This window comes from Heloderma suspectum, chromosome 9 (genome assembly GCF_057233095.1).
Source record: "Heloderma suspectum isolate Gila_16-S chromosome 9, 16-S_ref, whole genome shotgun sequence".
Classification (NCBI taxonomy): domain Eukaryota; kingdom Metazoa; phylum Chordata; class Lepidosauria; order Squamata; family Helodermatidae; genus Heloderma; species Heloderma suspectum.
Genome location: NC_139466.1, coordinates 31430316 through 31458077, shown reverse-complemented (window position 1 = coordinate 31458077; position 27762 = coordinate 31430316). Strand labels below are relative to the sequence as shown.

The 27762-nt window shown below is 43.1% G+C and overlaps 1 protein-coding gene across 1 annotated transcript; it reads right to left on the bottom strand.

Moving 5' to 3' along the window:
• Positions 1-4425: 4425 nt before the first annotated feature.
• ITM2A (integral membrane protein 2A) lies at positions 4426-25306 on the bottom strand. The gene is made up of 6 exons (XM_084814055.1): positions 25072-25306; positions 16128-16259; positions 11929-12117; positions 9892-10002; positions 8144-8294; positions 4426-5486 (listed from the first exon to the last, which is right to left on the bottom strand). Exons 1-6 carry the CDS (start codon positions 25153-25155, stop codon positions 5398-5400), a joined length of 756 nt encoding a protein of 251 aa, XP_084670181.1. The 5' UTR covers positions 25156-25306; the 3' UTR covers positions 4426-5397.
• Positions 25307-27762: the final 2456 nt, after the last annotated feature.

The window sequence follows — 27762 nt, the reverse complement described above, 5'->3', positions numbered from 1 at the left end:
AAATACTACCCTCCCTCACTGAGTTGACATTAGTGAGAGTATGTGAATCATTTTGAATATTTGGTGAGTATTGAGTGTGTGCGCGTGTGTTTTCACACTATGTAACACATACCCTCCCTTTAATTAAATAAGAATTGCACATTCCCTCCCCCTGCTCCCACCCTGAAGATCACTTTGAGTGGTTAGAAACATGTTTGTACAGCCATCACCCGAAAGGAAGCAAAACACCAGTTCTGCCCTTAGTGACTCAGGAAATTTGGCCTCGTTTATCTTTACATTTATGTAATGAGCACACAGAGATTTAGACTCCTATATATCCATTTGTCCAGCTACTTGCAATATATTAATAGCAAAGTTAACATAAAAAGAGCCCCACTGGATCAGATCCAATGGCCTATGTTCCTGCAGTACCCAACCAGATGTCTACGGGAAGCCCATAATCAGGACATGAGTACAATAGCACCCTCATGGCCCTGTTTCCCAGCAACTGGTGTACACAGGCATACTGCCTCTGATCCAATTCCTCTTTTAAAGCCATCCCAATAGGTGGCCATCACTACGTCTTGAGGTACCAAATTCCATAGTTTAACTATGTGCCATGTGAAAAAGTACCCTTTTATCTGTCCCAAATCTCCCACCATTCAGCTACAGGGGATGACCCCAAGTTTTTAGTAGTGGCTTGTGGCAAGTATAACTGGGGAGGGGGGTGTTTTATGGTTTATTGAGCAAGCTAGTAGACTAAAGGTGCCATAAACAGAGCCTGTTCTCAAGCAAGCAGCGTTGGGTAGGGTGATGGGTCAGTCATAGAGCATTTGCTTTCCATGCAAAAGGTCCCAGGTTTGGTCCTTGGCATCTCCAGAGAGGTGAGGGAAAGACTGCAGAAACGCTGCAGAACCACTGCTGCTGTAGACTAGCCTTCCCCGATCTGGTGCCCGCCAGATGTGCTGGACTACACATCTGGAGAGCACTAGGTTGGGGAAGACTGATGAGACTAGACGGCCCAATAGACTTGACTCAGTATAAGGAAGCCTCTTGTGGCCTTTTCCTCCTTGAAAGAACCTTGCTTGAAGTAATCCAAGCTGCATCTGAAGGACCATTTATTTAGAAGCTGTTTTGCCTAGCTACTAGTTCCCAAATGTTGCGCACCAGTGGGCAGAAGCAAAGCAGGCTGTCTTATCATATGCATGCAGCTTTCTGGGTGGAAGCCCAACAGTGTATGTAAACACCTCCCACAGCAGAGTGGTGGGGGGGAAACAACACCAACCCATGCCGTTTAAGGTTCTAGAATTCTGCAGTTTAAATAAAACCTCCATTGTAGACTAGGGTTTTTTCACCATGCCCAGCAAATCTTACACTCCCCCCCTTTTTTTTCCTTTGCTTTTAATATCAAGCCTAAAGAAGAATGCTGGTGAACTCTAAAACTTGCTCACTATTTGTCATATTTAAGTTGTTTCTATTCAAAAGACATTATTGAACCATTGAATGGGTTCCTAACGGACCAACCTGCAATTTTTGTGCATTTCAGATTGCAAAAAAGTGCCTGGCATTAGTTATCAGTTCAGCAGCCCTTACATGAAACAGCACATACGTACCCAATTTATTTGTTAAAGATGGCACAGAGTGGGTAGTGAGAGTACTTCCAGCCATAAGCCCAAAAGCCACTGTAGTAGTACACAAGTGGGAATACTATAGCAAATGCAGAATATAACATAGGTTTCAAGGCACTTCCAGATTGGCATAAAAAGCCCTTTTGCGCAAGTATTTTAGCATGAGTATTTGCTGCAGAACAAACCCTTACAAGTGTTTCATATACTATTGCAAACAAGTCCCTCGGTGGCTGTCACTAGTAAAAGCTTATTTTTAGAAGAGCATCTGAACAGCTAACAGCCTATAGTAAATATAAACCTAGAAATCTCAGCCAGTTATAACTTTTAAGTATGATTTCAGACAACCAAACACACTATAAGCATTAAAAATGTTAGCCACAAGAGGGCCTACTTTTGTCACCATGGGCGAAGCGGTGCTTACAGCCCGAGAACATAATGTGTGAACTAGTTTATGATGCAAAGATAAAGGAAGGCTTCCTCCAATTCAATTACAAAATCAGCTTATTGTGTTGACCTCTGGGGTGTGGAAAGGAGGTCTCTATTTCCAACATCCAAAAATTCATAATGGGTGGGGATGGGTCAGGCCTTCGCTGCCACTCCAAGATGAGAGAAAAATCTCTTATCAGACACCACCACCCTGGTCTTTCTATCATAAACTTGTCAACACATTACGTAATGCTGGAACACAAGTATGCCACACTAGTCATGAATACTGTATTTTCCAGTATGCAGCCTTTGTTTATTTCCATTAGTTTGCCAACTTCGCCATCTAGTGGACAAGTGGCATCAGTCTACGTAAGTCTCAAGATGAGGGATGAAAAACTCAAAGCTACTACCTTGGGGTTTTGCAGGGAACAGACATCGCATAGTGAACAGGAGCACATAAAAAGATGACACTGCAGTTCCAGAAAGGCCACTGCATTGATAACTTTCTGCAGGTGCCGACTTTGGGGAAGAACGAAAGATCAAGTATCTAGCTACCATTATTTCTAGTCTGCCTTTGATGATGGAACACTCTCAAGGCAGCATACAAAAAAAAAAGTGGACACAATAAAATAAATAAAAACAGACTGCCAATTGAAATCAATACAAACAACACTTGCCAATAAAAGCCAACAGCCCAGACTTAAGGGAAGGCCAGTGAAAACAAGTGGGTCTTCAGAGCTTCCCTTTAAACCTCCAAAAGGTGGTAGGGACTAAAAACTGCAACCTCCAATCCATTCATTGCAGCCTCCCTACACCCAAGTCCTGAACTCCTGGGAGAAAAGGTTGTGGCGGGAGGGGGGCTCAAGTAAAAAAGAGAAAGTGGCGCAAACTGCTGTTCTAGAGAGGTAAGAGGTAGTTCCTGCAGGCAGAACGTCTGCATGATCTCAAAACCGTACAAGCAGGCACAGTGACAAGGAGCATGATCTTCAAACTGATTGGCGCATGTTATCAGGAACATGTTACACTTGTTCTGAAAGAGCTGCAACTGCTTTGCCAATTGCTCTCCAGGCAAAATTCAAGGTGTTGATTTTAACCTTCCAAGTCCTAAACGGTTTAGGACTGCCTAGCTAAGAAAGTGCCCGTCTTGCCATGAACGTGGCCAAGTATTAAGAGCTACAGGAGAAGCCCTTTTGAGGGCACCATTACCTGCAGTGGCCCATTTGCTGGGCATGCATGAAAAGACTTTCTCCTGTGTTGCCCCCTAAATGTGGAATATGCTCAATGATGATTGACCCCCATTCTCTTGGCCTTCGGAAAGGGTGTAAAAACTAATCTTTTTAATTTGACTTTTCAAAATGTGTGTCTTGTTTTAATGCTCTTGTTTTCAGTTTTGAAATTGTTTAAATTGTTGTAAATTGCCTTAGTGGCTTTTTAGCAGATATGGTGGTATATAAACAAATTTAAATGGGTGTACTTACTCCACAAGGGGGAAGGGTCTACACCAACTTAGGGTGCAATCCTAGGCACGTTTTGACAGAAAAAAGTCCCACAACTCCCAGCATCCCCCGGCCAGCTATGCTGGCTAGGGCATGCTGGGAGATGCAGGACTTTTTTCCTGTCTAAACATACATAGGATTGTGCCCTTAAAGGTTTAATTACTAAAGTTTGCAAAAATCAGCTGCTGAAGTTAACCTGTTTTGGTGACCAAAAACCTATATCCTTTCCAAGGTACATCATAATATATATTATGCTCCTGAAATAACTCGTTAATGCCAATGAGTTACTTAATTGTTCTGTGCGATGAAAGGAAGAGCTCAGGCCATGAAGAGCACCATTTGCTATACAGCACCACTACAAGAATTCAAACTGATTGAAATTGATCTACTGAACTGGGAGTCTGCAAAGTTGAGAGGGCTTTGGGTTTGTCATGATGCGTTAGGGACAATAAAATAGCTTATTGGAAGGGGAAGGATTTCTAGACGACTACACAAATTCTCCCTGAATTCTGCAGCCTAAATTATGGAAACCACTCATGTGTATTTTATTCTCCATCTGTATACAACGCACATAATTTACTCTTTGCTGGTCAACAGGAGAGGCAAGGAAACCCAATGTTCAACTACTGGGTACCTTCTTCAAACACTCCTTTGGCTTTAGGGACCCAACAGGCATGCCTACAGCTTCAAAACAATGACAGCTAAACACAGACTTGAAAGCATCTCTAAGGAAACTGCATTCATGCATCCGATAACCATATTCTGCACTTCTGTAGGATACATAGACCTAATGACAACCATTTCTAGGACACAACTGACATGCTACAGAGATCATGGCAGTGTTAACATGCTTGTTTCACAATCACTTTTACTGTAAAAAGAGGCCACCACTGTAGTCTTAGAGAAACATTTATTAGAGGGTTGCAGAATTCGTGTGAAATATAAAGTCCCTTATAAAACACTCAATTTCGCAGCTCACTAGCAATCCTTTTTACCACAGTCCTAAGCAAGGATAATACTTTTGCCTGCAGTATTAGTGCTACCTTGTTTATAAGAAGTACTGCTCTAAAAGTTTCATAATAGGCTGGAAGGGAATTTACAGCTACAGAAACATTTGACAATCGGGCCAAATCAGGTTGTAATTACATAAGCTCATAGTTATGTTGAAACTATTCAAGCGCCAAAATACTAACGTAAAAGCTTTTAAAGAGCAACTGTGCTTGGATATACAACTAAATATCACAAAAAATCAGAAGTGAAAAGAAGTAGCAGGGTCAGCTTAGGGAAGGTTCCAAATATACATACAAATTCAATACAGTAATTGCACAACATGAAAAAAAAGCCATGTTAGCTGCTTATGGTTACCAAGGTTAAAGTTTACATGCTTCACACATGAAGTTCAAATAAACCTTAGAAGTCTTGATGTGTTCTTTTCTACCAGGAGACCAAGTGCAGAACAATTTTATAGATCTATGCAAAAATGTGCAAACCAAGGATTAATACATTAGTTTCATCGTTTTGTGAAGACAGGTGGTGATTAGATTTCTATGCAGGAATCAGTACTTGTATTCCTGCTTTAAAAAGAAAGTCTGAAACAGACATTCAGGTGAGTAAGAGGTTATCAGTTTAAATGTTAGTTTCCATTCAAAACTGGTAAGTGGAAAATTTAGCAGCACCAGGGATCCAAAGGGAAAAAATGTATAGTGAATTTGGAGTTTGCTTCTTTTTCTTTTTTTTTTAATCTAAGCAATTCTCAAAAAAAGCATAAGGCTTTTGATTATCACTGCACTTTTTAATTCTGAAGTTTAAGATGTAAAGCTTGGAATTCTTAATGAAGATGCGCGATTGTCACTTTCCACCCATACTTTTCATTGCTGACAGATCTTGGTTTCAACAACAAATGAGTTTTCAAAGTGCCGGATTGTATGGCACTTTTCAGCCGAACGTTTTTGGAGGCCTGGATAGAGAAAAAGACCATCAGTTGCACAGCGTATGTCAGACAGGAGAACAGAATATCTTTCTTGGAAGTCTTGCTTATGGGCTACATGCGCCACTTTGAATGAATCTACATTATGGATTTTAACAGCCATTTCCTCTCCTTAAGGAACTGCAGTTCTCTAAGGAGGGCTAGGAATTGGTAACAGAATTCTTAGCACTCTCAAGCTACAGTTCCCAAAATTCTTTGGGGGAAAGTCCTGAAAGTTAAATGAGGAGAGGGGGAACAGATGTTAACAGTATAGATACACCCTTTGTTTCTGTATGGCAGTGTCATTTCTCAGAGCTCTCTTACTATAATACTGACAAACTGAGCTTGTTTGTACAAATATTGAATGTCCTAGGGCTTCCTTGATGTGCAAGATAAAGTTATCCTAATTTAGTTCTTTCCAAATGCTTCCTGGCGCTACTTCTTTGCAGAATGAGTGTCTTACAGGAACTGAAAGAGCAGCTACACCAGTAGGAGCACTGTAATTGCTCATTTACTCATCCTGGAGTTTTCAGTCAATAACGGAAAATGAGAAAGTGGTTTCTACCAGTAGCTAAATATAATCCAAATTATCAGTACAAACATGAAGCCTTGGAAATATGTGCGGCTGCAACCATGCCATGGAATTGGAAGTACCCTCTTCAAGCTGGAAAGACCAAATGCTAAAGTATCCCAGCTTTTCCTGAAACGTTGTGGAGAAAAACCTGCAACAGTGCTGGCAAGTTTCACTGGCCTAGCTGAAGTACAGTTGGGGGATTAATTTTAAAGAGAATGAAGAGAAAGTGTGGTTGCAAATACTATTGTCAATATAGCTGCCACAAAGCCAGTCTGGAAATTAAATTCACCACTGAATCAGCATGCCTGTCAAATTTCCCACCCTGTAGCCATATCATTCAGAACTCAGTGAAAATTGGAATCGTGTAGCTATATGTACTGTCACCACTGGAGAACACCTATGTAGGTGGGGAAACTTGTGACATGGTGAATTGGCCCCAGGCCTGTAACCAAGTCACCTGTAGTGTTAGAGGGGCCTAGAGAACCATAACACTTGGCTTAAGCGCATTATTGGTGCAATTTCCTTGCTAGTAGGCCTCTGAGCATGGGAGATGAGTCAAAGATTGATAGTAGCGGCCTTAGCACATTCCATGCTAACAAAAGCTAGTATCTTATCAGGGCCTAGTATGTGCCTGGGAAGTGAGGCTATGTTTATGCCAAGCTGCAGGTGTCTGTGCTGAGAAAGCTCTGATTGTTTTCCTTCTGAACAAGCACTGTTAGTCTATGATGAGAAAGTTGTAGACGAATGCTAATTAATGCTTGCTGTTGTCATGCTGCCTCACTGCTGACATGTTTGGTATAAAACCCGTTTTACCCCATAGCTCTGGGTTCAGAGAAGCTGTCTGATCCAACCACTGGGTATACCTGTGTGCTGATTGTACTCAATAAAGTATCTCCTTGTAAGTAAACCTGAATCTGATTTATCACTATTCTTGGCACTCTAAAGAGTTCAAAGCATACTGCAGGGGCAATAAACATGGTGACCCCATATACAGCAAATAACTTCATATGATGAGGTGCCAACCCTGTGATGAGCATGACATCCAGGCTGGCTGAGAAACATTCGTTTTCAAGATCCATCTACTAGTTTTCAAAGAGTCAACTGAAACAGGCAGAAGAGTATAATAAGGCTTTCAGAAAGCCTTGCAATTTGGAGTATGGACATAATTGGCCACACTTTTGTGAAGTGGCTGTGTGGGTCATCTAAGCTTTTAGGAATTCTCCTGTCCAAACAGACAGCAGGGAAAGACTGACAATGCAAAGGCAGCTGGATAAAAGAATTTAAAGCGCTATTTCCCAAAATGTCAATACCCAGGCAATCTGTTCCTGGATTAGAGCTGGAGGTACATCAGCCTATTCAAGAACTTAAAAATTTATCAGGAACTCCTTGTGCAGTGAACTGGCTTCCTCCTTGGAAAGCAGGGTAGCAGAGTTAATACTGCACTCCAGTGTCCAGGGACCCTCCAAGGTTCTCCAGATCATGGCCTGAAAACTACTGCTTTTGCTTCTCTCTAGGAATGTAATAGTTAACCTGTCAGTATACTTTTAAGCGTGACTTCAGGACATTTCACAGCTTCCTTTTGTGTGCATATTAGCAAAAAGGTGTGTGTGAGAGATGGCATAAAACATTTTCCAACCATGGAAATGATCTACTGCAGAAAGTGCCTCTTGTTTTACTGGCGAAATACTGAACCAATCAAGTTAGGACCCCCTTCTCACCAAGTATTAGCAAGAGAGACACTGCTAAGCTATTTGGGAGTGCAAGTCAACTGTTCTAGCACTTCCAGATCTTGATCTAGATCTTGCTTTTATATGCAAGCAAGTCCTAACTTTACAATGACATTCACAATGACCACTGTCAGAAGTGTGAATTCTAACTTCAATGTACAACCACTTTGAGATATAAGCTAAGTATTAAAAAGAAAAGCCTTCTCCATTAGAAGAGAATGAAAATGGAAATGCTAGATCAATGACTGGACACAAAGCTCTTTCACTGAACTTAGAGGATTCCCATTTTAGGTTTTGTTTTCCCCTCCTTAAGGCAGGAAGTTTACCTCCTAATCTGAAATACTCACCAATTATCTTATCTCTGCGCTGAAGTCTGAACGTATCCTTCCCTACACAGAGCTGGTAAATGAATATGCCCAGATCTGACACATTATCAATCTCTTCTGTCACAACCATTTCTTCACGAACAAGGTAAGTCTGAGGCAAATAAGAACCAGTCTGTGGAAAGATAAAAAATATCACTAATATGAATACTTAGTTTTTTCAGCTGATACCCAAAGACATTTGTGAAAGCCACTTTCAGCAAAGGTAGCAGCTTAGGGGTGGGGAAGAAGTCTGCTGGAAAGACTACAGCTGTTACGAAAATGGCTATGAGTTCCAGCCTGGCTCACTCCAACTTTTCGCCACGCAGACATGCACCCCAAGTCGTATTAGGGAGGTGACAACACCAGAAGCCAAGGAGAGGGAGCCATTTTGATTTACACTAAGAAAGCAAGTTTTGTTGCCATTTCAAATTAGTAGGTCATATTTTGGAAGTAGCAGCTGTTTATGCCCATTTTCAGATGTTGCTGGACACCAGAAATGGGAAGAGCCAATCCACAGGCACCAAAGATAAAAACAAAGTAAAAAAAAAAAATCTTCCAGGAACTAAACTAAGCTTAGGTCTCAGTTCAGCCGTTACTTGGCTACAGATAAGCTATTTCCATGCAGATAGCACCTCCTGAAAACATTATAAAAAATAGTCCCCACAGGAGACTTCTGGGGACACTCTTCCCCCTGGTTGAAGTCAATGGGTCACTGAGGTTTGATGGAATACATCAGACAGTTTAGCAAAGGCAGCCAACGTTCAACAGCCACAGGTGGCTTTAGGTATTTAAAAACCCTGACCCTTAATAGGCTTACTCAGAAGGAAGTTTAGTCTCAGGCTTGCTTTAGACTCATTTCAAGACCACAATGTTGACATTTGCTTCTGCTGTAAAATCACAGAATATTCACTATGCTGTGGGTGCCACTCTTTTACATTATTAACTTGAAGGCCAGAGAAAAACATACTCCTGATGAGGGCCAGTTATCAGTTTAGTCTACTGGAAAAGGGTCTGAATACTGTACATCCTGCTCCACCTTAATTAGGATTGGCTAAAACAAAGATTTGGATCCTGCTTCATTGGTTATGTATAAATTTCTTGGCGTAATCCTTTCCCCCTTCTTAATACACACACTATACATCACTAATATTCAAGCATGTAAGCACTACTAATGTTCAAGCATTACTTATATTCAAGTATTGTTGCTTTTATTAGCCAGGACTATACTGATAGATACATGTGCATAGTGAGGGGGCAATTCCCCTCTGGAGTGCTGTATATGATATGTAATTCTGACTTTTTAAAAAATCAGATGAAAACATCTACTTGAGAGGAAGTCTCAAGTTTTACTCCTTAGCATGCCTGCTTTGAGTGGCAGCCCTCAACTAATAACAAGTCAAATAACAAAGTAATAGTGCAAGTAAGCTATAGAAGGGGTAGGCAACCTGGTATCCTCCAAAGGGTTTGAACTACAGCTTCCATGACCCCCAACCATAAGCCATGCTGGCTGGGGCATTTGGGAATTGTAGTCCAAAACAGCTGGAGGACAGTTCTAGTCAGAAATGCCAGTTGCAACGTTTACGCCTTTGGTATCAACACTTCAAATGGTCTCAAAAGCCATCAGTCGTGCAACAACAGTCTTCTACAAAGCTTCCAAAAGGCATTACAAACTCAATGTTTGTAATGGGGTAAGACTTTATTGTGGCAAGGATAAGCAAAGCAATACATACTGCTAATTTTGCAAAGAGATCCATCAGATTCCGTGGTGGCATAACAATGGATGTATTCAGAGGAATTACATAGCAGTTACCAAGCTGCAGATCAAGGTAGGCAGTCAGGAGCTGTAAGAAGATGCACAAGAAATGTTAGTAATTTGGCTACATACTTTAATTTATTACCATTGTTTTAAATTAGCGCTTTTAGGAGTGTACAAAGTGTTTTACAGATTAGCTTAATGAAATTACAGAAGTGATTTGAAGAGCAAAAAAAAAATAGAAGTGGTGGGTAGAGCCCTTCCTCAGAGGACACTCCTTCCATTGCAGGAAGGGAACTAGTCCATTGCCTTTATTATTAGCAGACATCAGATGCTGGTAGCTTTCAAATACATATGAAATATAGTACTTTTAAGGTGCAATCCTATGCATATTTAGACAGAAAAAAGTCCTACAACTCCCAGCATCCCCCAGCCAGCATGGCTGGCTGGGGAATGCTGAGACTTGTAGACTTCTTTCTGTCTAAACATGCATAGGATTGTCTTTCTGTCTAAACATGCATAGGATCACTCAAGTCAGGAAGGAATGATAAACTCTTGAGGTCAATATTGAAAATAGGAGATGTGCAAATAATGAACTTATGACTCAAAACAAAAGGTTAAAAGGCATAGATAAGGCACCATTCTAGATGTATGCTCTTGTACAATAGCAACTTGCAAACAGATAAAGCTAAGGAAAGGAAAGAAAATGACCGTACTAAATGGGGGAGAAATATACTTTGATGCTTTTGAAAACACTGAATAATGATAGAATTACTTAAAGGGATGGGTTACAATGTTTTCTAGATTTGTTTCAAACACTTGTAGTGTATGTTACACAAAACGCAATTGTGGGTATGACAGAACTATTTGCTAGTCTTTATCTGGAATGGAAAAAGACACTGGGTACAAAGGAGCAGCAACCTCCAGTCTTCTTTATTATGTTGCCTCGCAGCTGCCATAAATGATAAAATGGGGAAGGAACTGATGTCCCAAGCTGGACTCAAACTGAGCCACACTTGAAGGTATGAGATGTACTACATAAGGACCCCTGCCTAGGTCCACCACCTCTAGTCTGGTTCTTACTACACTCAGTATTTCAGCACAAACTTTATTTCAAAGAACTTATAAGGCCGATCATTAATGCTTATAAACCTACATCATAACCTTCCTTTGCTATCATTGGACAGGTTATAGCAACTACCACCGGAAGCCCCTCTGCTGTGGCTGGAATCAAGCTTTGAGAAATTCGCTCTCCAGAATAAATTATACAGCTGATAACTCTACAGGAGAATGCTTGTATAGCCAATTATCTTATCTATGCTAATCAAGTGGAGCAAGCAGAGAATCCAGATTAAAAACAAAGCAGGGGGAAGTGGAGCTTTATTCTCTTTCCATCAATAGCCTTTGTAGTCACAGAAGTGTTAAAACTGTAAGCATAAGGACAACATACAAATAAATGAAGAAATAGTAATTAAAAAGAGGGTGAGAAACAGAATCACACCAAAGTTGGATATTTCTCTCCTTTTCTTCCATGGGGTTCCTACTTCAGGCTAGCAATATAAATGGTAACAGTTCTTTGTGAGATTGTTTGCATTTCTAATTAAAAGCTAAAGATCGTATATCAGCTGGCTGAAGACGATCCTTGTTAAATTTATCCGGACTTAATCATACTTAAAGCAGACCCACTGAAATCAATGGGACTTTAGTTAAGTTCCACGGATTTCAATGGGTGGACTCTAAGCCTGATTAAATCTGGACCCAACCCAAATGACCTGGTTCACACATGGTTTATTTAACTCACAGTTTGTTGACCTACCCAGGGTTTGTCCAGCAGATGATTAATGTCAGTCAAAATAGAAGTGAGCAACTAGGGAGGGTAATTGCAAGTATATGCTTTTCTATTTGAAGAGATGGATGGGAAGTTGTTTACTGTATTACCTGTTACAAAAATTTAATAAAATAATAAATCCCCACCCCTACCCCAGAAGTAGTACTAAGACTTTCTACAACTCACCCTGTCAAAATCATGAACAATAGCTGCAGGATCGCTGTCAGAGAATTTTGGAACAGGAACATCAATGATGGCTACGTTATCAGCCTCTCGGATATCTGCTTCTTCAGCAATGGGAAGGAAGTATGGCTCTTTTGCGCGATCTTGATTGTCCTCTCCAACATAGCACATTTGCCCACGGAATGCTTTGTGCTAAAAAATAAGAAGTAATCAGAAAGGGCGCTTCTTGATGGGCAGATTAACACGCACACCAAAGCAGCTCACTATACACAGGCAGCTACAGTGCTGAGGGATTGCTCACAGAGTTACTCCTGAAGGGGAAGGAGAAGCTGAAATACTGGAAATGGTTAAGATGTACCTCTCCCCTCCCCTCCCCTCCCCGAAACCAGGCAAGCACTGCAGATATCCTTTGGAGAGGTCAGCTTAAGCCTTTCCCTTCGCCCACCAAGCCACTAGGCTTTTTCCACCAGGAAGATTAGAAAATAAATTAAATGTAGGCCCATGGCTAAAATAAGAAAAAGCACTCACCTATCACAATTATAATGCTTTTTAGTAGACTTATAATTTATGGTTGTCACCTGAATTAAATCACTTGACATATAATGGAAGGTTTTGTGGATCTATTCCAGAGGTAGGCAACTAGGTGCCCACTGGAACCAATTTGCCCCTGGACAGCTCCCTGGGCAACTGCTGAGGTACCTGCCTCTCTCCCTTTTTTTAAAACTTTAAAGAGGTGGGGTTTTTTTTGTTTTTTGTTTTACTTCTCACTGGCAGCTGGGATTGCTTCAAAACAAAGTGAGGGCCTCCAGCCACTGCCATCTTCATTTCCCATAATAACCTAAGAAGAGCCCTGCTGGATCAGTCCAAGGTCCATCTGGTCCAGCATTCTGCTGAGTAGCCAACCAGCTGCCCATGGGAAACCCACAAGCAGGACAGGAGTACAACAGCACCCTCCCGCCCATGTTCCCCAGCAACTGGCATACTGCCTCTGATACTGGAGGTAGCATATAGCCATCAGGACTAGTAGCCATTGATAGCCTTAATCCCCAGGAATTTGTCTAATCCCCTTTCAAAGCCCTTCATCACTACATCTTGTGGTGGCAAATTCCATTGTTTAACTATGTGTTGTGCGAAGTGTTTCCTTTTATCTGTCTTGAATCTCCCACCATTCAATTTTATGGGATGAACATGGTATCTAGTATTATGAGGGAGAAAACCTTTTAGCTATTCACTTCCTCAGTGTCATGCATAATTTTGTACGTGTCTTTCATGTCTCCTTTGCTCACCCTTTTTCTAAGCTAAACAGTCCCAGATGTTGTAACCTTTTCTCATAGAGGAATTGCTCCAGCCCCCTGATTATTTTAGTGGCCTTTTTTTGCACCTTTTCCAACTCTACAATATCCTTTCTGAAGTGTAGTGACCTGAACTATACACATTATTCCAAGCATGGTCACATCACAGTTTTGTGTAAGGGAAGTATAATATTGACAGTTTTATTTTCAAATCCTTTTCTAATTACGTCCAACATGGAATCAGACTTTGTCACAGAAGCCACATACTGGGCCGACACTTTCATGAAGTTATCCACCACAACCTCAAGATCTTTTTCTTTGTCAGTCACAGATGGTTCAGACCGTATCAGTATGTACCTGAAATTAGGATTTTTTTGCTACAACCTGCATCATTTTACACTTGCCTACACTGAACTGAATTTCTTATTTTAATTCCCATTCTCCCAGTTGGAGAGATCTTTTAGAACTCTTCATAATCCCTTTTTATTTTAAACAACCTAAATAATTTGGTGTCATCAGCAAACTTGGTCATCTCACTGCTCTCTCTTAATTCCAGGTCATTCAGGAATGAGTTAAAAAGCACTGATCCTGATACAGATTCCTGTGGGACCCCACTGTTTACATCCCTCCATTAGGAGAATTGCCCCTTTATTCCCACTCTCTGCTTTCTGTTCTTTAAACATATACTGATCCATAAGATGACATCTCCTCTTATTCCATGACCGCTAAGTTTGCTCAGGAGTCATTGTTGTGGGACTTCGTTGGAAGGCTTTTGGAAATCCAAGTAAACAATGTCTACCAGATCACCCCTGTACATACATTCATCAAGACTCTCAAATAGTTCCAAAAGTTTAGCGAGACAGGAGACAGTACCGCTGAAGAAGCCACACTGATTCTTTTTCAGCAGGATGTATCCTTCTGTACACTTCATCATTTTATCTTAATAACACTCTCCACCAATTTACTTGGAACAGATGTTAAGCTAACCAGCCTGTAATTTCCCAGATTCCCCCTCAATCACCTTTTTAACACTGGTGTTATACTAGCCATTCTCCAGTTGTCTGGTATAGAGGCTGATCTTTGAGATACATTACATATATTTGTTAGATCAGTAATTTTAAATTTGATGGGAACCAGGATGGATACCAACAGGACCCAATGATCTGTTTGCGTTAAATGTGTCAATAAGGTCTAGAACTTTTATCTCTCGTCACTACTATTTGCCTCAATTCCTCAGACTCCCTAACCGAAAATATCAATTCAGGTGCAGGTATCTGCCCTAGATCTTCTGCAGTGAAGACAGATGAAACAAATTCATTCAGCTTCTGTGCTGAATGTGCAGACACTTCTGGTCTGCACTCGCGACTCAGAGACATTCTTAGGAAATGAACAAAGCAGACAGGTGCAGGAAGTGCACAAGCCACCAAGAAAAAAGAGAGGAAAAAGAAGGGACCTGTGTCATTGCTGTCTGGTAAGCTGGGGAGGCTCAAGAGAGCAAGGGTTGCCTGTTTCTAAGCATGAGTGAATGGGAGCTGCATGTGTGAGAGAAAGAGGGGGAGGAGAGAGAAAAGGGTTACGCATGACCCAGAGAGGGGGTATTTTGGAAGAATCCTGAGTGTTATTTTTTTTTCTGCTTGCAGTGGAGGAGAGACAGGGAGAGAGGGACACAGTGGTGATCTGGAGTGAGAGAGGTAAAAAGGTTGAGCGAGAGAAAAGGAGTTTGATTTCAATGAAATAGGTTTCGGTTGGTGGAAAAAACTGCGGGTTGAAAAGAGTTTTGTGCTTTGGGGCACAGACCACATCTTTCCATTAATACTCAGTCTTTTGGGGAGGTTACTTGCCTTTTGCAACTGGCCATGCCTCCCCTGGCAGCCATTTTGTGGTGGGGCCCAGGCTATTTTCTCAAATTGCCAAATGTGCCCACAGTCCCCAAAAGGTTGGATATTGCTGCTCTATTCTGTTACTTGCAACAGAGACACACTATAGCAGCACAAAGACAAAGAACACAGAAAATCCTAAAACTGCATTTGAAAAACTGGTATATTCAGATAAATACAAATTGCACATAAAAAAATCAGATTAAAACCTGCAAAGACTGGAGAACTGGGGTACATTTGAGATGACAGAACTGCTAATGAGGATTACTTAAATTTAGTTTTATCTGAGACCAGCCCTTTAAAGCTTACCTCTCAGGATATAGCATGTTTTTATATGCACAGATATGTATTGTACTTCATTTGCCTGCTTTTTATGCTTTGATAAATTCAAAAATTTATCAAAGCATATTTATTTATTTAATATTTATTTAAAGAACTGTTACTTTGTTCAGGAACTCCTGATTGACCTCCATCTTAGCATCCGAGGGCACTTCAACAAAGGGTCTGCCCGCCCCTATAACAAGCAGAGAAGCCACAATAAAGACTAGCCCTGCCAAGGCAGCCATGGGATGCAACCAGCTGGTCATCTGAGATGCTGAGATGCAGTGATGAAGAGACATAAGGCCCTATGGGATATGCATGACCTCACACTTTGTGGACTGAGAGGGAGAGGCCAAGAAAATGACTGTCAGAACTAGAGCTAACCGAAGTCAAGAGAACAACTGGGGTGTACTCACAGCTCCTTCCCTCAATTTCCAAGACGTTAGGTTGGCAAGGGAACACACAGGGAAAGAAAGGGAGCTTTCCCCACTATAGACACACACACTCATGCAGGGAGCCTGGATATATTCACATTTAGGTTTCATGTCTCTTCACTGTCACAGCTTTGGGATACCAGCTCCACATTTATATCCATGTTCCAACACAATTACATGTCATGCTTACTATCCATGTAACGTTTTGGTTTGAACTGTTTACGTTTGCTTTGTCAACTTTATTCCAGAAAATAGAAAGAGAGGGGGGTTTTCATTACCCTTGGCATGAAGTACTTGTAGATGCAGGCTCCGCCAACCACCACTCCTGCCAAGATGAAGGCAAGACCCAAAAGGGTCAGCAGACACCTTCCAGAAGAATGTTCATGGCCATGCGTTGCAACTTCCGGATCCTTTAGAACACAGAGAGAAAATATTTAAGTTCTTTGTTGTCTTGGAGACTAGATTTTCTTTAATTGCTCCTGCCCTTGAATTGGCAGGATGATACCACCCCTCAAGGTGAAAGACGAGATGCCAGACAAGGTTGTTGAGAAAAGTTTTGACAGAAAGATGTCACAGTACTCGTTTTAAACACAAACAAAAGACTCAATGCACATTTAATACCTTTTAAAGGCTACAGATGGATAAGCATTCCCCATTAACTTACAGAATTACAGTAAAATGAATTCTGTCTTCCTTACTAGACCACTAAAATGGAGGTTTCATATTTTAAACGTCCCCTAACATAAAGATATGACTACCCACATTCTATGTTAATTTTCCAAAGCATTAATCTTAGGCAATTAGGCTTATAATACCACCGCACGAAATTTTTCTATTTATTTTTCAACTTTCATTGAGGGGAGGAGGTGCCTGAAAGCTGAGCTAGGAGTTAATGCTGTTATTCTTGTTGCTGTTAAGAGGAATTTTAATAAAGCAAACCCAAAAATGACTCTCTCAGCTTTCAGGCCCTCAGCAGGCAGCAGCCCTAGAAAACCCCAAGGGAGGAAATCCTGGCTAAGTCTTCCAGGGTTTTTTTTTTTTCAAGATGCTCAAGCAGCTGGAGGCTTCAAGGACAGAACGGAGGGAAATGGTAAAAGGGCACACACAAACCTTTCAGCCACCTCTTTACAGTAAGGTAAGCACTGAAGCCCTTCCCCCCGAGAAATGTCTCTGAAATTCTCAAAATCCCAATGCAAAAGGAAGAAAAGCGACTACTTCTTTCTCAGGGAAACAAAGGAGTTGTGAAAGGGAAGGCAGGGTTTCAGCACAGCACTAGTTTTTAACACTTCCCACCTCCTCTATTATGAAACAATACATCAAGTTATTGTTAGCGCTGCTGCAAAACTTTTATAGCAGCTGCAGGGAACCACTTTCAACCCAATTGCAAAATTCAATTTTAGAGAAAGCTCTTGAGGGACACATTCCAGTGGCAATTGGTACCAAAGGCAAAGGGAGCGTGGCCAAAGTAAAAGGGGTGGGTCCAAAATTACAAAAAATACCATCATATTTTAGCTTAAAGCTTTGACTGCCATAGAAGAGGCATTTCAACCTTTTAGAATGGGGAAAAAACACACAAAGCCCCCAAATCAGTGGTTGGGAGAGGGGGCTGGGGGAGAGGCGCATTGCCTTCTGAGGAACCCTGGAGGGTCAGATTTGGCCCACAGGCCTGAGGTTCCCTACCCCTGATATTAAGAGCACCGGTGTGCTAAGTGGATGGAAGAGAAGTGACAGGGGAGAACAGAATGGGCTTATAGCTCTTCTTTCACACAATTTCAGCTTACATAGATCACCATTGCTCATTAGATGTGTAGCACTTGGCAGGAGCTGCTCAGGTTCAAACTATCTGCCCAAGGTCAGATTGTAGTTCCAGAAGGACAGCTAGAAACACCAACCCAGAATCACTTCTGATGGTTCACTATGTCTTTAATTAACCCAGAAAACTTAGGAGCACAATGGATTTAAATCGAGACAAAAATCACTAATATAAGATTGGTCCTAGGTCACATTTTCTACTTATGCTTCAGCTTTTTCCCCAAACTGTCATTAGTTGGCCTAACAATTAGAACATGTTGATTACACCTAAACGGAAGTTTTTGTACTATTCAGGGGAGTATACATATGCAGATAGTTTGGGAGTATGAAATACTGCATTGCTCATTCAACAGCACTTGCTCAATCTGTGTGGCAAGGGGCTTAAAAGGCTTGCAATATACAAAACCACATACATAAAACTGCAGTATACAAAACCACATACATTGTATTTCTGCTTCAAAATGTGGACCTGCTCTGGTGCACCATCCGTTGGAGCCAAGGCCTGAATATCACCATTTGTGATGGTCTGGCTCTTAGCATCAAACCCATACTATAGCACAGATCATATTTATAACGACTGTAAGAGGAAGATTATTTCCCCCACCGTAATTCTACAAATAAAAGAATTATGTCACACAAGACCTAGTATAAACAGAGCATCATCAATTATGATTTGCGAGATTTTAAGTGTCTTTTGCTTTAACTTTTGTGTCGTGGTCAGATTTTAAAATGTTATTGAAGTTCAGAAAGATTAAGCTATTTTAATGGATTCTCAACTATCCCAATTTACAGATCAAAAGCACTGTAAAATTTCCCCCCAAAATAGTAAGATAAGAAATCTCTCTTCCCTATCTGTCCACTCTCAGTTTAGAAAAGAAACATACCATGAGCCAAAGAGAAAGGTTCTTGAAAACAAACTGTTATGCAAAAAATAATCTAGTGTTTTCCAGAAATGAAAATACGCTGTTCAAGTAGGTATGACAGCCAATAAGCAGTGCTAAGATTTTTAGTTTAAAAAATCTAGTAGAAAGGCAACCAGGCTAACAGCTGAAATATATGTGTATCTAGTAAGCTAATAGTCTAGATTCAAGTATTCCAGAATCTAGGTATTTGCCCAGTACAGCTGTGGTTTTGCGCCACAGGTAGAGTCAACAGTTTCATGAAAGGTCCATATGGGTATGTAGAAGGCAGGAAGATTTCATTCACTGGTTTGCCCAAGCACCTTGAAATGTAATGCTAGCATGTAGGAAACCAGGATGCTTTTCCCACCTTTAGATATGTCACTTAGCTACTTTGAAAAATTGAAAGTCAGGAATCAAATATTCAGGTTGTAACCTGCACAGAGTCTTTTAACTGAGCCAATGCAAAGCAAAAGAACAGATACCAATTAATTCACTGTGTAAGCAAGAAACACAGATCTCTTGCACAATTCAGAAGGAACTTCTAGCAATGCTGCTTATTTCCATATCAGCATTTGAAACACTGGATAATATAGACAGTGTGGTGTAGTGGTGAGAATGTTGGATTGGGTGCTGGGAGATCCGAATTCTAGTCCCCACTCGGCCATGGAAGCTCACTGGGTGACTTTGGGCCTATCACAGACTCTCAGCCCAACCTACCTCACAAGGTTGTTGTTGTGAGGGTAAAATGGAGGAGGAGGAGGAGAATGCAAGCTGCCTTGGGTTCCTTGCAAGAAAAAAAAGGTGGGATATAAATGCAATAAATCAATAATAAATCAATAAACAGCACATACACCAGCAGATTTTATTTGCTTGGTCCACTTACGCTGGAATCTGCTTTAGGTACACATTTTATGAGTTCTTATGCGCTAGTATAGGGAGCATTCAAGATGATTGTACATGTCAGAGGTGCTGCAAGGTGTAAATTTAGAGCTACATATGAGAAAATCCCAAAATGAAAAAGTCCAAGACTATATTTACTACTCTCTATGTTTGGCCTATCAATTCTGCAAGGAACTTAACAAGCAAGATTTTTTTTAAAAAACTGAAGCTGAAAAGCCAGGCACCACAAACATTCTTCTGAACATGCCTGAGACAGGACAACAGAGTCACTTATCTTTCTTTCAGTAAGCTCTTAACTCACCCATCCCTGGAAAAAAAACCCCAAGAAGCAGTAAATTTAACTTTGGGATCTTTGCAACGTGAGGTGTTCAAATTGTACCTCCAAATATTAGTTTTACAAGTCTACAGATAATAAAATCTTTTGTGCTATGCAGTTCTGTATTCTTTCCTGCAGTGCATTTATCAAAATTAGTAATAGAATGTAACAGGCATACAGATATTTCATTTTCTGATTTGTAATCTCCCCTATCAAGACTCTGTCATGTATGTCTACTTAATACTTGGTATTAAATGTGCCTGTAGATTAATTGGCTAACCTATACTCTGGCTAACCATTCATCTTTTCAAGAAATGCCCTGCAAAATTTTGTTATGGTACTAACAGCTGCATGTAGGAACACAAAACCTGCCTTGTACCTAATCAGACCCTTGGTCCACCTAGTCCAGTGCTGTTTATTCTAAGTCTCAAACAGTAGCAGGCCCATGTCCCCAAGAGCAGGCCTGCCCCAATTATGTCTAGAAATGTCTAGATGCAATTCAAAGCATCAAAAAGGGAGGCACGGATGGTGGGTACAGCATCAGAGCCCAGCTGGGAAAAAAGGACTTTGGGGGACAGACTGTTGGGACATACTTTTTTTTTTTTTTTTTTACTTAGATGCCACCCTGTAACAAAAAGTTCCTGGAGTAGCTCACCCAGCCCTCATCCTTTGGGCACTTTATGTTGTACAACTGTTTTAAAGAGATTAGGATAGACCACCATTTGAAGACACAGGTCTGCTACTCTCACTTGTAGTCCAGGCCTGACCGGTAGCAGTATCCCCAAGGGTTCAGAGAGAAATCTTTTCCATTATCCCCACAGACCCTTTGACTGGAGATCCCAGAGACCAAACTTGGGACATCACACATACTCCATTACTGATCTGTGGTCTCCACCCTCTGAATTATGTGAATATTCAAAACTGCTGAATCACCAAGTCAATCCCTAGCAATGCATTTGCTTGCTGAAACTGGAAAATGAATTGCAACACACTGGAAAAGCAGGTCTCCCACTTGTTGCTGGAGGTTTAAAGGGAAAACAAAAGAAAAACAGAGTACAGGATACATTTTTATTCAGCGAACAGCCATTTGACTTTAAATGAAAGTAGATTAAGGTCAGAGGAAACATCTGTTGAAACCAAAGCAACGTCCCCATCTGATGTTGGAAAGGAATCTCTACTTCTTATCTGGCTTCCAGGCAGGAAACCAGACAGGAGTCTAATCAAACTCCTGTTGGGTGAGGTAATATCTGATCTTTATTATGGTTTGCTTAGGGAAATCTTGGGTGTCTATGTGCATAGCACCACAGCTTAATATATGGATCCATCCATAATTCTGAGGCACCACTGCACATCTGAAGACTCATGAGTTTAGAACTAGGCACCCACAAGTCTGAATTTTATGCATGACCTTTCTGTCAGAACTGACATAGTGGCATCCCATTCACATGTATATATTTTTTCTCACACAATATTCCACTGTATCCAGTGGGGCTTACTCCCAGGTAAATGTGTGTAAGATTGCAGCCCAAATCTAGGATTAGCTTACTAAGAGCTTACTTTTGGTTTTTATGCAACCTAGATTTTATTTGGTTTCAAAAGGTGCTGTAATCCACCATGAAGTCCTGGGATATGTTATGTTAGCTACAACTAGAGTATTGGCACTCATTTCACTTATAAAATGAGCTCCAGTGTCTTACTCTGACATTCATGCATACATATGAAGATGAAATCACCGCACACAAATTTTATACTTAAGTGAAGATATACAAATATTTGTTTTTAGGTCATTTGGTATATTTTAACTTCTGTCCTGGAGTTTTAAACAGATAGGAAGTAGATTTTTTCTTGTGAAGAGTCCCTCATCCACAACATCATGGCCTTAGTTCAAGCAGAACTCTACAACTGAACATAGCCAATAATAACCGGCCATTATGGAAGTGGATTGCACCTGTAATTATATAAATACACAGAGACAGAAGCACACATAGTTTAGGAATGTAGCCAGTGTGGACTGGCAGCTAGAGAGCGGGACTTGGGTTCAGGAGTTCAAGTCCCATCCCTATATGCTATATACAAAGGCTACACAAACTGTGGCTTAAGAATGTATCATCATAGCTGAAGTAGTGACATGCATGTATTACACTGTGTGTGTGTGTGTGTGGGGGGGTTAAACTAACATCTCCTCTTCCCCAATTAATCACAGAGATGTGGAGAGTATACACGACAGGAGAGCTATGGCCAACAAAACCTTATATGGTGCAATGAAATGTAACCATGTCCAGTGTGGGTAACTTGTGGCCCTCCATACATTTTGGCCTACAACTGACCATTGGTTAGGGCTGATGGAAGTTGTAGGCCAAAACCTCTGGAGGGCCACAAGTCTACTGGATGCCCACCTCTGGCCTTCGGGATGAAGCAGCTGTCATATGGCTTTGAGGAAGCCAGGCCGCTTTACATGGTGCAAACAGACTGTGAGCACCACCATTATGTGGGAAGCAGTGACACCTATTACAAAGAAGGGGACGTCAATTGCCCACAGCTTCCCAGTACATGAAGGCACAGCGAAAAGAACGCTTGCAACAGTTTCCAAATGCATACATGCAGAAACATGTATACTGTCAACAAAGCAGCTTCTGCTTTTTATAAATGAAGAATTTATAATTCTTAACCTTATAAGGAGTTCAGGAAAATGGGGAATTCTGTAACAAGAATTATATCAGCTTCCTCAATTTAAATAATAATCACATAGAGACTCCTAGAAGATCTCTGACCAAAAACAGTATGAAAGAGGCTAAGCACAAGCATACACACTACTAGTTTCTCCTCAGGTGTTATTCCTTGTGAAGCCTCAACCTGCCCCTTCAAAACCCTTTCAATGCAGGTCAAGTTCCTACTGGCTTGAAGCCAGTTTTAGCCTCCAAACCCCCTTTCTACACCATGTCTCAGCCCTGAAAGAAAAACTGCTTTGAGCCTATGCAGACTGCTGTCAGGAATTAAGGGTAAAGTGTACAATTTCCATGCATTAAAAACCCTAGGGCAAAAAAGAACCTTTCCTTCCATAGCCCCATGGTAGGGCAGACGGAGGGAGGCTTTCTGTGTAGGACTTCCAGGTTGGATCTTAGTCTCTATAGAACTAAGAAAGGATGTCAGGTAAAAGATAAAAAACTTCCAAGACCCTGGAGAGCAGCTACCAATCCAAGCAGATCTGTAGTGTTCAGCTGGCAAACCTGGAACCACAAGTAGGTCACACCCTGACCCATGAAGGGCTGCAATACTGACATCAGCTCTTTCTTTTTTTAAAAGAACTGCAAAAGAGGACAAGCCTCCTGTATTTATAATATAAACATATTCACTGTTTCAGCTAAAAGAACATGTGAAGAAGCTTATAAAATACATGGTCTTCCATATAGAAAAGATAATTTCAGGAGGTGCAGCTGAAGTTCTGAGAACCTGCACCCACCACAATTCTCCCTTCTGTGCACATACTAATGTTTTAGGAGCCCGAAACTCTTGCATCTGGCCTGAAGACAAAAGCAGGGAGATGTACAAGGACAGTTCAAAAGAATTAGTAGTGGGTCTCCTGTTGCATTGGCAGGGGGCAGTGGACTCTAGGAGCTGAAAGAGATGGAAGACATAGGCTACAGTCCTATGCCCACTTAGCTGGGACTTAATGCATAGGATTGCAAATCTTTTTCTTGCATTTTTCAATTTGTGATTTTTCTGGTAAGCCACCCTGAGAAATTGTTTAAAAGACAAGGAAGAAATCCCCATGATAATAAATGAATGTTTACACAATGGCAGCCCCACCTGATTACATGGGTGTGACCTACTTGTAGGTCCCAACCCACCACTTGAAACCCAATAGCCTGGTTTAACTGGCAGTAGCTCTTCAGGGTCTCAAATAGTTTTTTCACCCACTACCACACTCTTCTGTAGTCGGAGAGTAAACCTAGAACCCCCTGCATGAAAAGCATCTCACCTACCACTGAACTCCGGGAAGACAACAGCTCCCCTTTTTTTGCAATGGTTTTATATATATTTTAAAAAATGCTGGGGAGCAAGCCCAAACGCACATCCTCTGGTCCAGGGGTAGGCAACCTGGTGCCCTCCAGATGTTATGGCCTACCACTCCCATGATCCGTAAGCCCTGGCCATGTTGGTTGGGGGCTCAATGGAGTTGTAGTCCAAAATATGTGGAGAACACCAGGTTGCCTACCTCGAACTAGTCCTTGGGGACGTTCTGCAGCTCAGCGGTGCAGCACACACTATACATGCAGAAGCACCTGCATTCAATCACTGCATTCAATCACCAGACACGACCAGGCAAGAGCTGCGGAGCCACGACCACACGGCGTTGTAGACCACACTGAGCGAAATGGACCATTCATCTAACCTGAGCATACTTCTGCAGACGTTAAGCCCCCACTGTCTTCCAGCGTGGCTCGGCCTTAATTACATGGGGCTACATCCTAATTGGACACCATGGGGGCCAAAAGCGACCCACTAAACGTTAGGTCTGACCTAACGGCAGGGTCACAGCAGCAGCACGGCAATGTCCAAATGCCTCATGCACGTGCATGTTTATATATATATATATATATATATATAACGAGGGGGGAGGCCCCCAAATGCATGGTCAAGCTACAGGTGGGTCCCAGCAGCTTACAGAAAATGCCCACTACTCCACATAGAAAAAGAGCATCAGAAGAGCCGTGCTGGATCAGACCAAGGGCCCATCTAGCCCAGCATCGTCTCCACACAGCGGCCAACCAGCTGCCTGTCGGAAACCCGCAGCCAGGACGAGCGCGCGATGCCCCCCGTGTCCCCCCGCAAGAGGAGCACGCAGGCACGACGCCCCTGACCCTGGGGGCAGCATCAGGGCTAGGAGCCCCCGACAGCCTTCTCCTCCATGACGCTGTCCGAACCCGTTTTCAAGCCGCCCCCCCAATCCCCCCTTGAGGACTAAAAGGACTGCAGGGCGGGGGCGGGGGCGGGGGGGGGGTGTCAAGCCTTCGCCAGCCCCGGGTTCTGCCTCGGGGCAAGGAAACCTCCCACGGACAGGGGTTATGAGGGGAAGGCGGGGGGCGGGGAAGGCGGGGGGGCTGCCGCCGCCATTTTGCGCCCGGGCGCGGCGCTGAGGGGGCGCTGAGGGGGCGCTGAGGGGGCGCGCCCGCCCGTCGCCCCCCCTCCTCCTCCTCCTCCTCCTCCTCCTCCCTCCCTCCCTCCCTCCCGGCGCCGTCCCCGCCACAAGATGGCGGCGTCCGCCGATGGCGCAGGCGGCCCCGCTCTCACCTTGTCGGTCACCAGCGCCTCAGCCGCCTCCTTCCGGGGCTCGTCCTTGTGGGCGAAGGGCGACTGGAAAGCGATCTTCACCATGGCGGCGCCTGGGCCTGCGGCTGCTCCGCCTCGGGGGCTGTGGTCGTTCGCGCTGCCGGCTCCTGATGCTCCTGCTCCTGCTCCTGCTCCCGCCGCCGCCGCTCCGGTTGCTGCGCAGCGGCCTCTCTCTCGCTCACCTCGCGGGAAGGGCGGAGCCTAGAGGGGAGGGAGGAGCCGGCTTCATCTCTCGCTCGCTGTCAGCCCCGCCCGCGCCACCTGCCGGAGCGGCGCGGGGGCGCATGCGCGGGGGCGGGGGCGGGGAGAGATCGGCTGCTTTCGCCTCGCTCCGGGAAAACGACGCTGTGGTTGACGCGTGCGCGGTCAGGCTCCCTTTCCTTTTCCTCCTTCGCCGTTGAGAGCCAATCGCGGACAACGGAACGGAGGGGGAGGGGGAGGGGGAGGGGGAGGGGGAGGGGGAGGGGGAGGGGGAGGGGGAGGGGGAGGGGGAGGGGGCGCCCTCTACAGGCCGAAGGTGTTGCAATAGAAACACAGGCGCGTAATGTCGTAGGGTGAAGAAGAGGCCGGCACTGTTTATTATTTATTTATTTATTATTTACTTACTGCATTTCTAATCCCGCCTTTTTTCCTCTTGCAAGGAACCCAAGGCAGCCTACCTCCTCCTCCTCTCCATTTTATCCTCACAACAACAACCCTGTGAGGTAGGTTGGGCTGAGAGTCTGTGACTGGCCCAAAGTGACTTCCATGGCCAAGTGGGGACTAGAACCCGGATCTCCCGGCTCCCAGCCCAGCACTCTCACCACTACCCCACGCTGGCTCTCAGGTGCTGTTCACATTGCCTGGTCTGGTTGTTGCCCTGGCACCCTTTTCCTAAAGGAAGCAGACAGGCCGCTCTGGATTTGAGCTGATTTTGTACAGCAGCCAGTGAAAACCAAGGGCAAAGGCTTGTTTTCAACCCACAAGCAGGCAATGAAGTACATAAGAATGTAAGAAGAGCCATGCCGGATCAGACCACGGGTGCAACTAGTCCAGTATTCTGTTTACGGCTGCATTTACTTTAAACTAAGGCCTTTATAGCCGCAAATGGCGTCCTGGACATTTGTCAGTCCCCTTCAGCCAGCGATACGGCATGGCGGCCGTATCGCTGGCGATCCGGCTGAAGAGGATTCCATGGGGAGGCAGAGGTAAGTCTTCCATTCCACCACGGACTCTGGGGGGGGGGGCGGATTCTTTAGAATCCAGCCTCATTGCAGTCCGTGGCGGAGTTCTTCGCCATCCCTAGGCTGGAGTAGAGTTGAAGGGGATTGCCTTCTATCTCACATGTTTCCCTTTTTGTGGCCTGTTTTGTAGGCAACACAAACCATGACAACTCAGATTCGCTCACTGCTCAAATAAGGTTTATCTTTTCCCCAAGCTTTTTGCATTTGCAAGTGAGAGTGGAAAATTATACTCAATTTCTTGTAAGATAATCTGATACATCAACTACATGACAGGGAAATTGCATGTAAAGTTTGTATATGTCTTTGGGTTCTGTATATTTTGGATATTCTTTTTATCAAGGGATAGTATGGGGGGAAAGAGGCACATTCTTTTTTTAAGCTTTCTAATTCAGAAGGTCTCATGGCCTCAGAACCAGCTTCAAAGCCAGAAACATGCAAAGTAATGAAAACAGGAGAGCCTCTAACAATGTTTAGACTTGTACCAAAACTACCAGTTCCATGTATCTGGGATCAAGGAGCAGACAATGTTACTTTCAACCTGGCTTCAGCCAAAACACCTATTCATTGAGGGTGAAGAAGAACTGTTCCAGTAACTGAGATACCTTAGGGAGCAATCCTATGGCCACTAGTCAGTGGCTGGATGGCCATAGGATATGTGGTTTTCCAGGAACCAAACTCAGAGCCCGCACTCTGAGGTCAGTTGCTGGAGAACTGACCTTCCCCCGCTTCCGTGCTCGGAGCAGCCCCGCACTCCACACTCGGAGGAGGCGCATATAGCGGCCAAAACAGGGTGTTCCAGAGGGCGTTCCAGGGCAGGGAAGGCGGAAATGCTGGTATGAGACATCCGGCAACCTCCTCCCCCACTCCCGTGGCTAGACAGCCAAAATCAGCTGTCTAGCTACAAATGCAGGGAGGAGAAGTGTGGAGGGAACTATCTCCTGTGTGCTTCTCCTGCCCTGCATTGGATAGGCATTCACCTCCAAGTTCGCAGGCAGCCACCTATCCCCATAGGATTGTGCCCTTAATGTATTGAGGACAACATAATTAAGAAGGTTCAGTTGTCTGGTATATGTTCTTCAAACAACCAGAGACAGGGATCTCTGATTTCCCTGCATTTCCACTAGGTTCTTCCTTACCATTTTGTCTGCAAATACCATGTTGCATCACAGGCCCCAACTTTGCCCTTCAGACTTTGGTTATGTGATTTTAGCAAACAAGCCTTCATGATCACTTGTAGCCATCTCTTTGTTCAAACTCTGTTTCACTTTTGGTTCTCTTTCTGCACATTAGTTTTTAAAGTTTTACCAGTGTTCTCTCTAAGCCTGCCTGCATGCTTGCTTGGACGTAAGCCCCACTAAACTCCATGGGAATTAAGTCTGGGTAAATGTGTGTAGGATCAGGCCACATGCAAATCTTCCCGATCTTGGTG

Bases quoted from the DNA above. Each gene is read 5' to 3' on its own strand.
- ITM2A (XM_084814055.1), bottom strand. From the start codon at position 25,155: ATGGTGAAGATCGCTTTCCAGTCGCCCTTCGCCCACAAGGACGAGCCC. The intron at 12,118-16,127 runs GTAATGAAAACC...CTTATTTTTTAG, and splicing joins ACAAGTACTTCATGCCAAGG to CACAAAGCATTCCGTGGGCA. The intron at 10,003-11,928 runs GTGAGTTGTAGA...ATCTTCTTACAG, and splicing joins TTGTTCATGATTTTGACAGG to CTCCTGACTGCCTACCTTGA.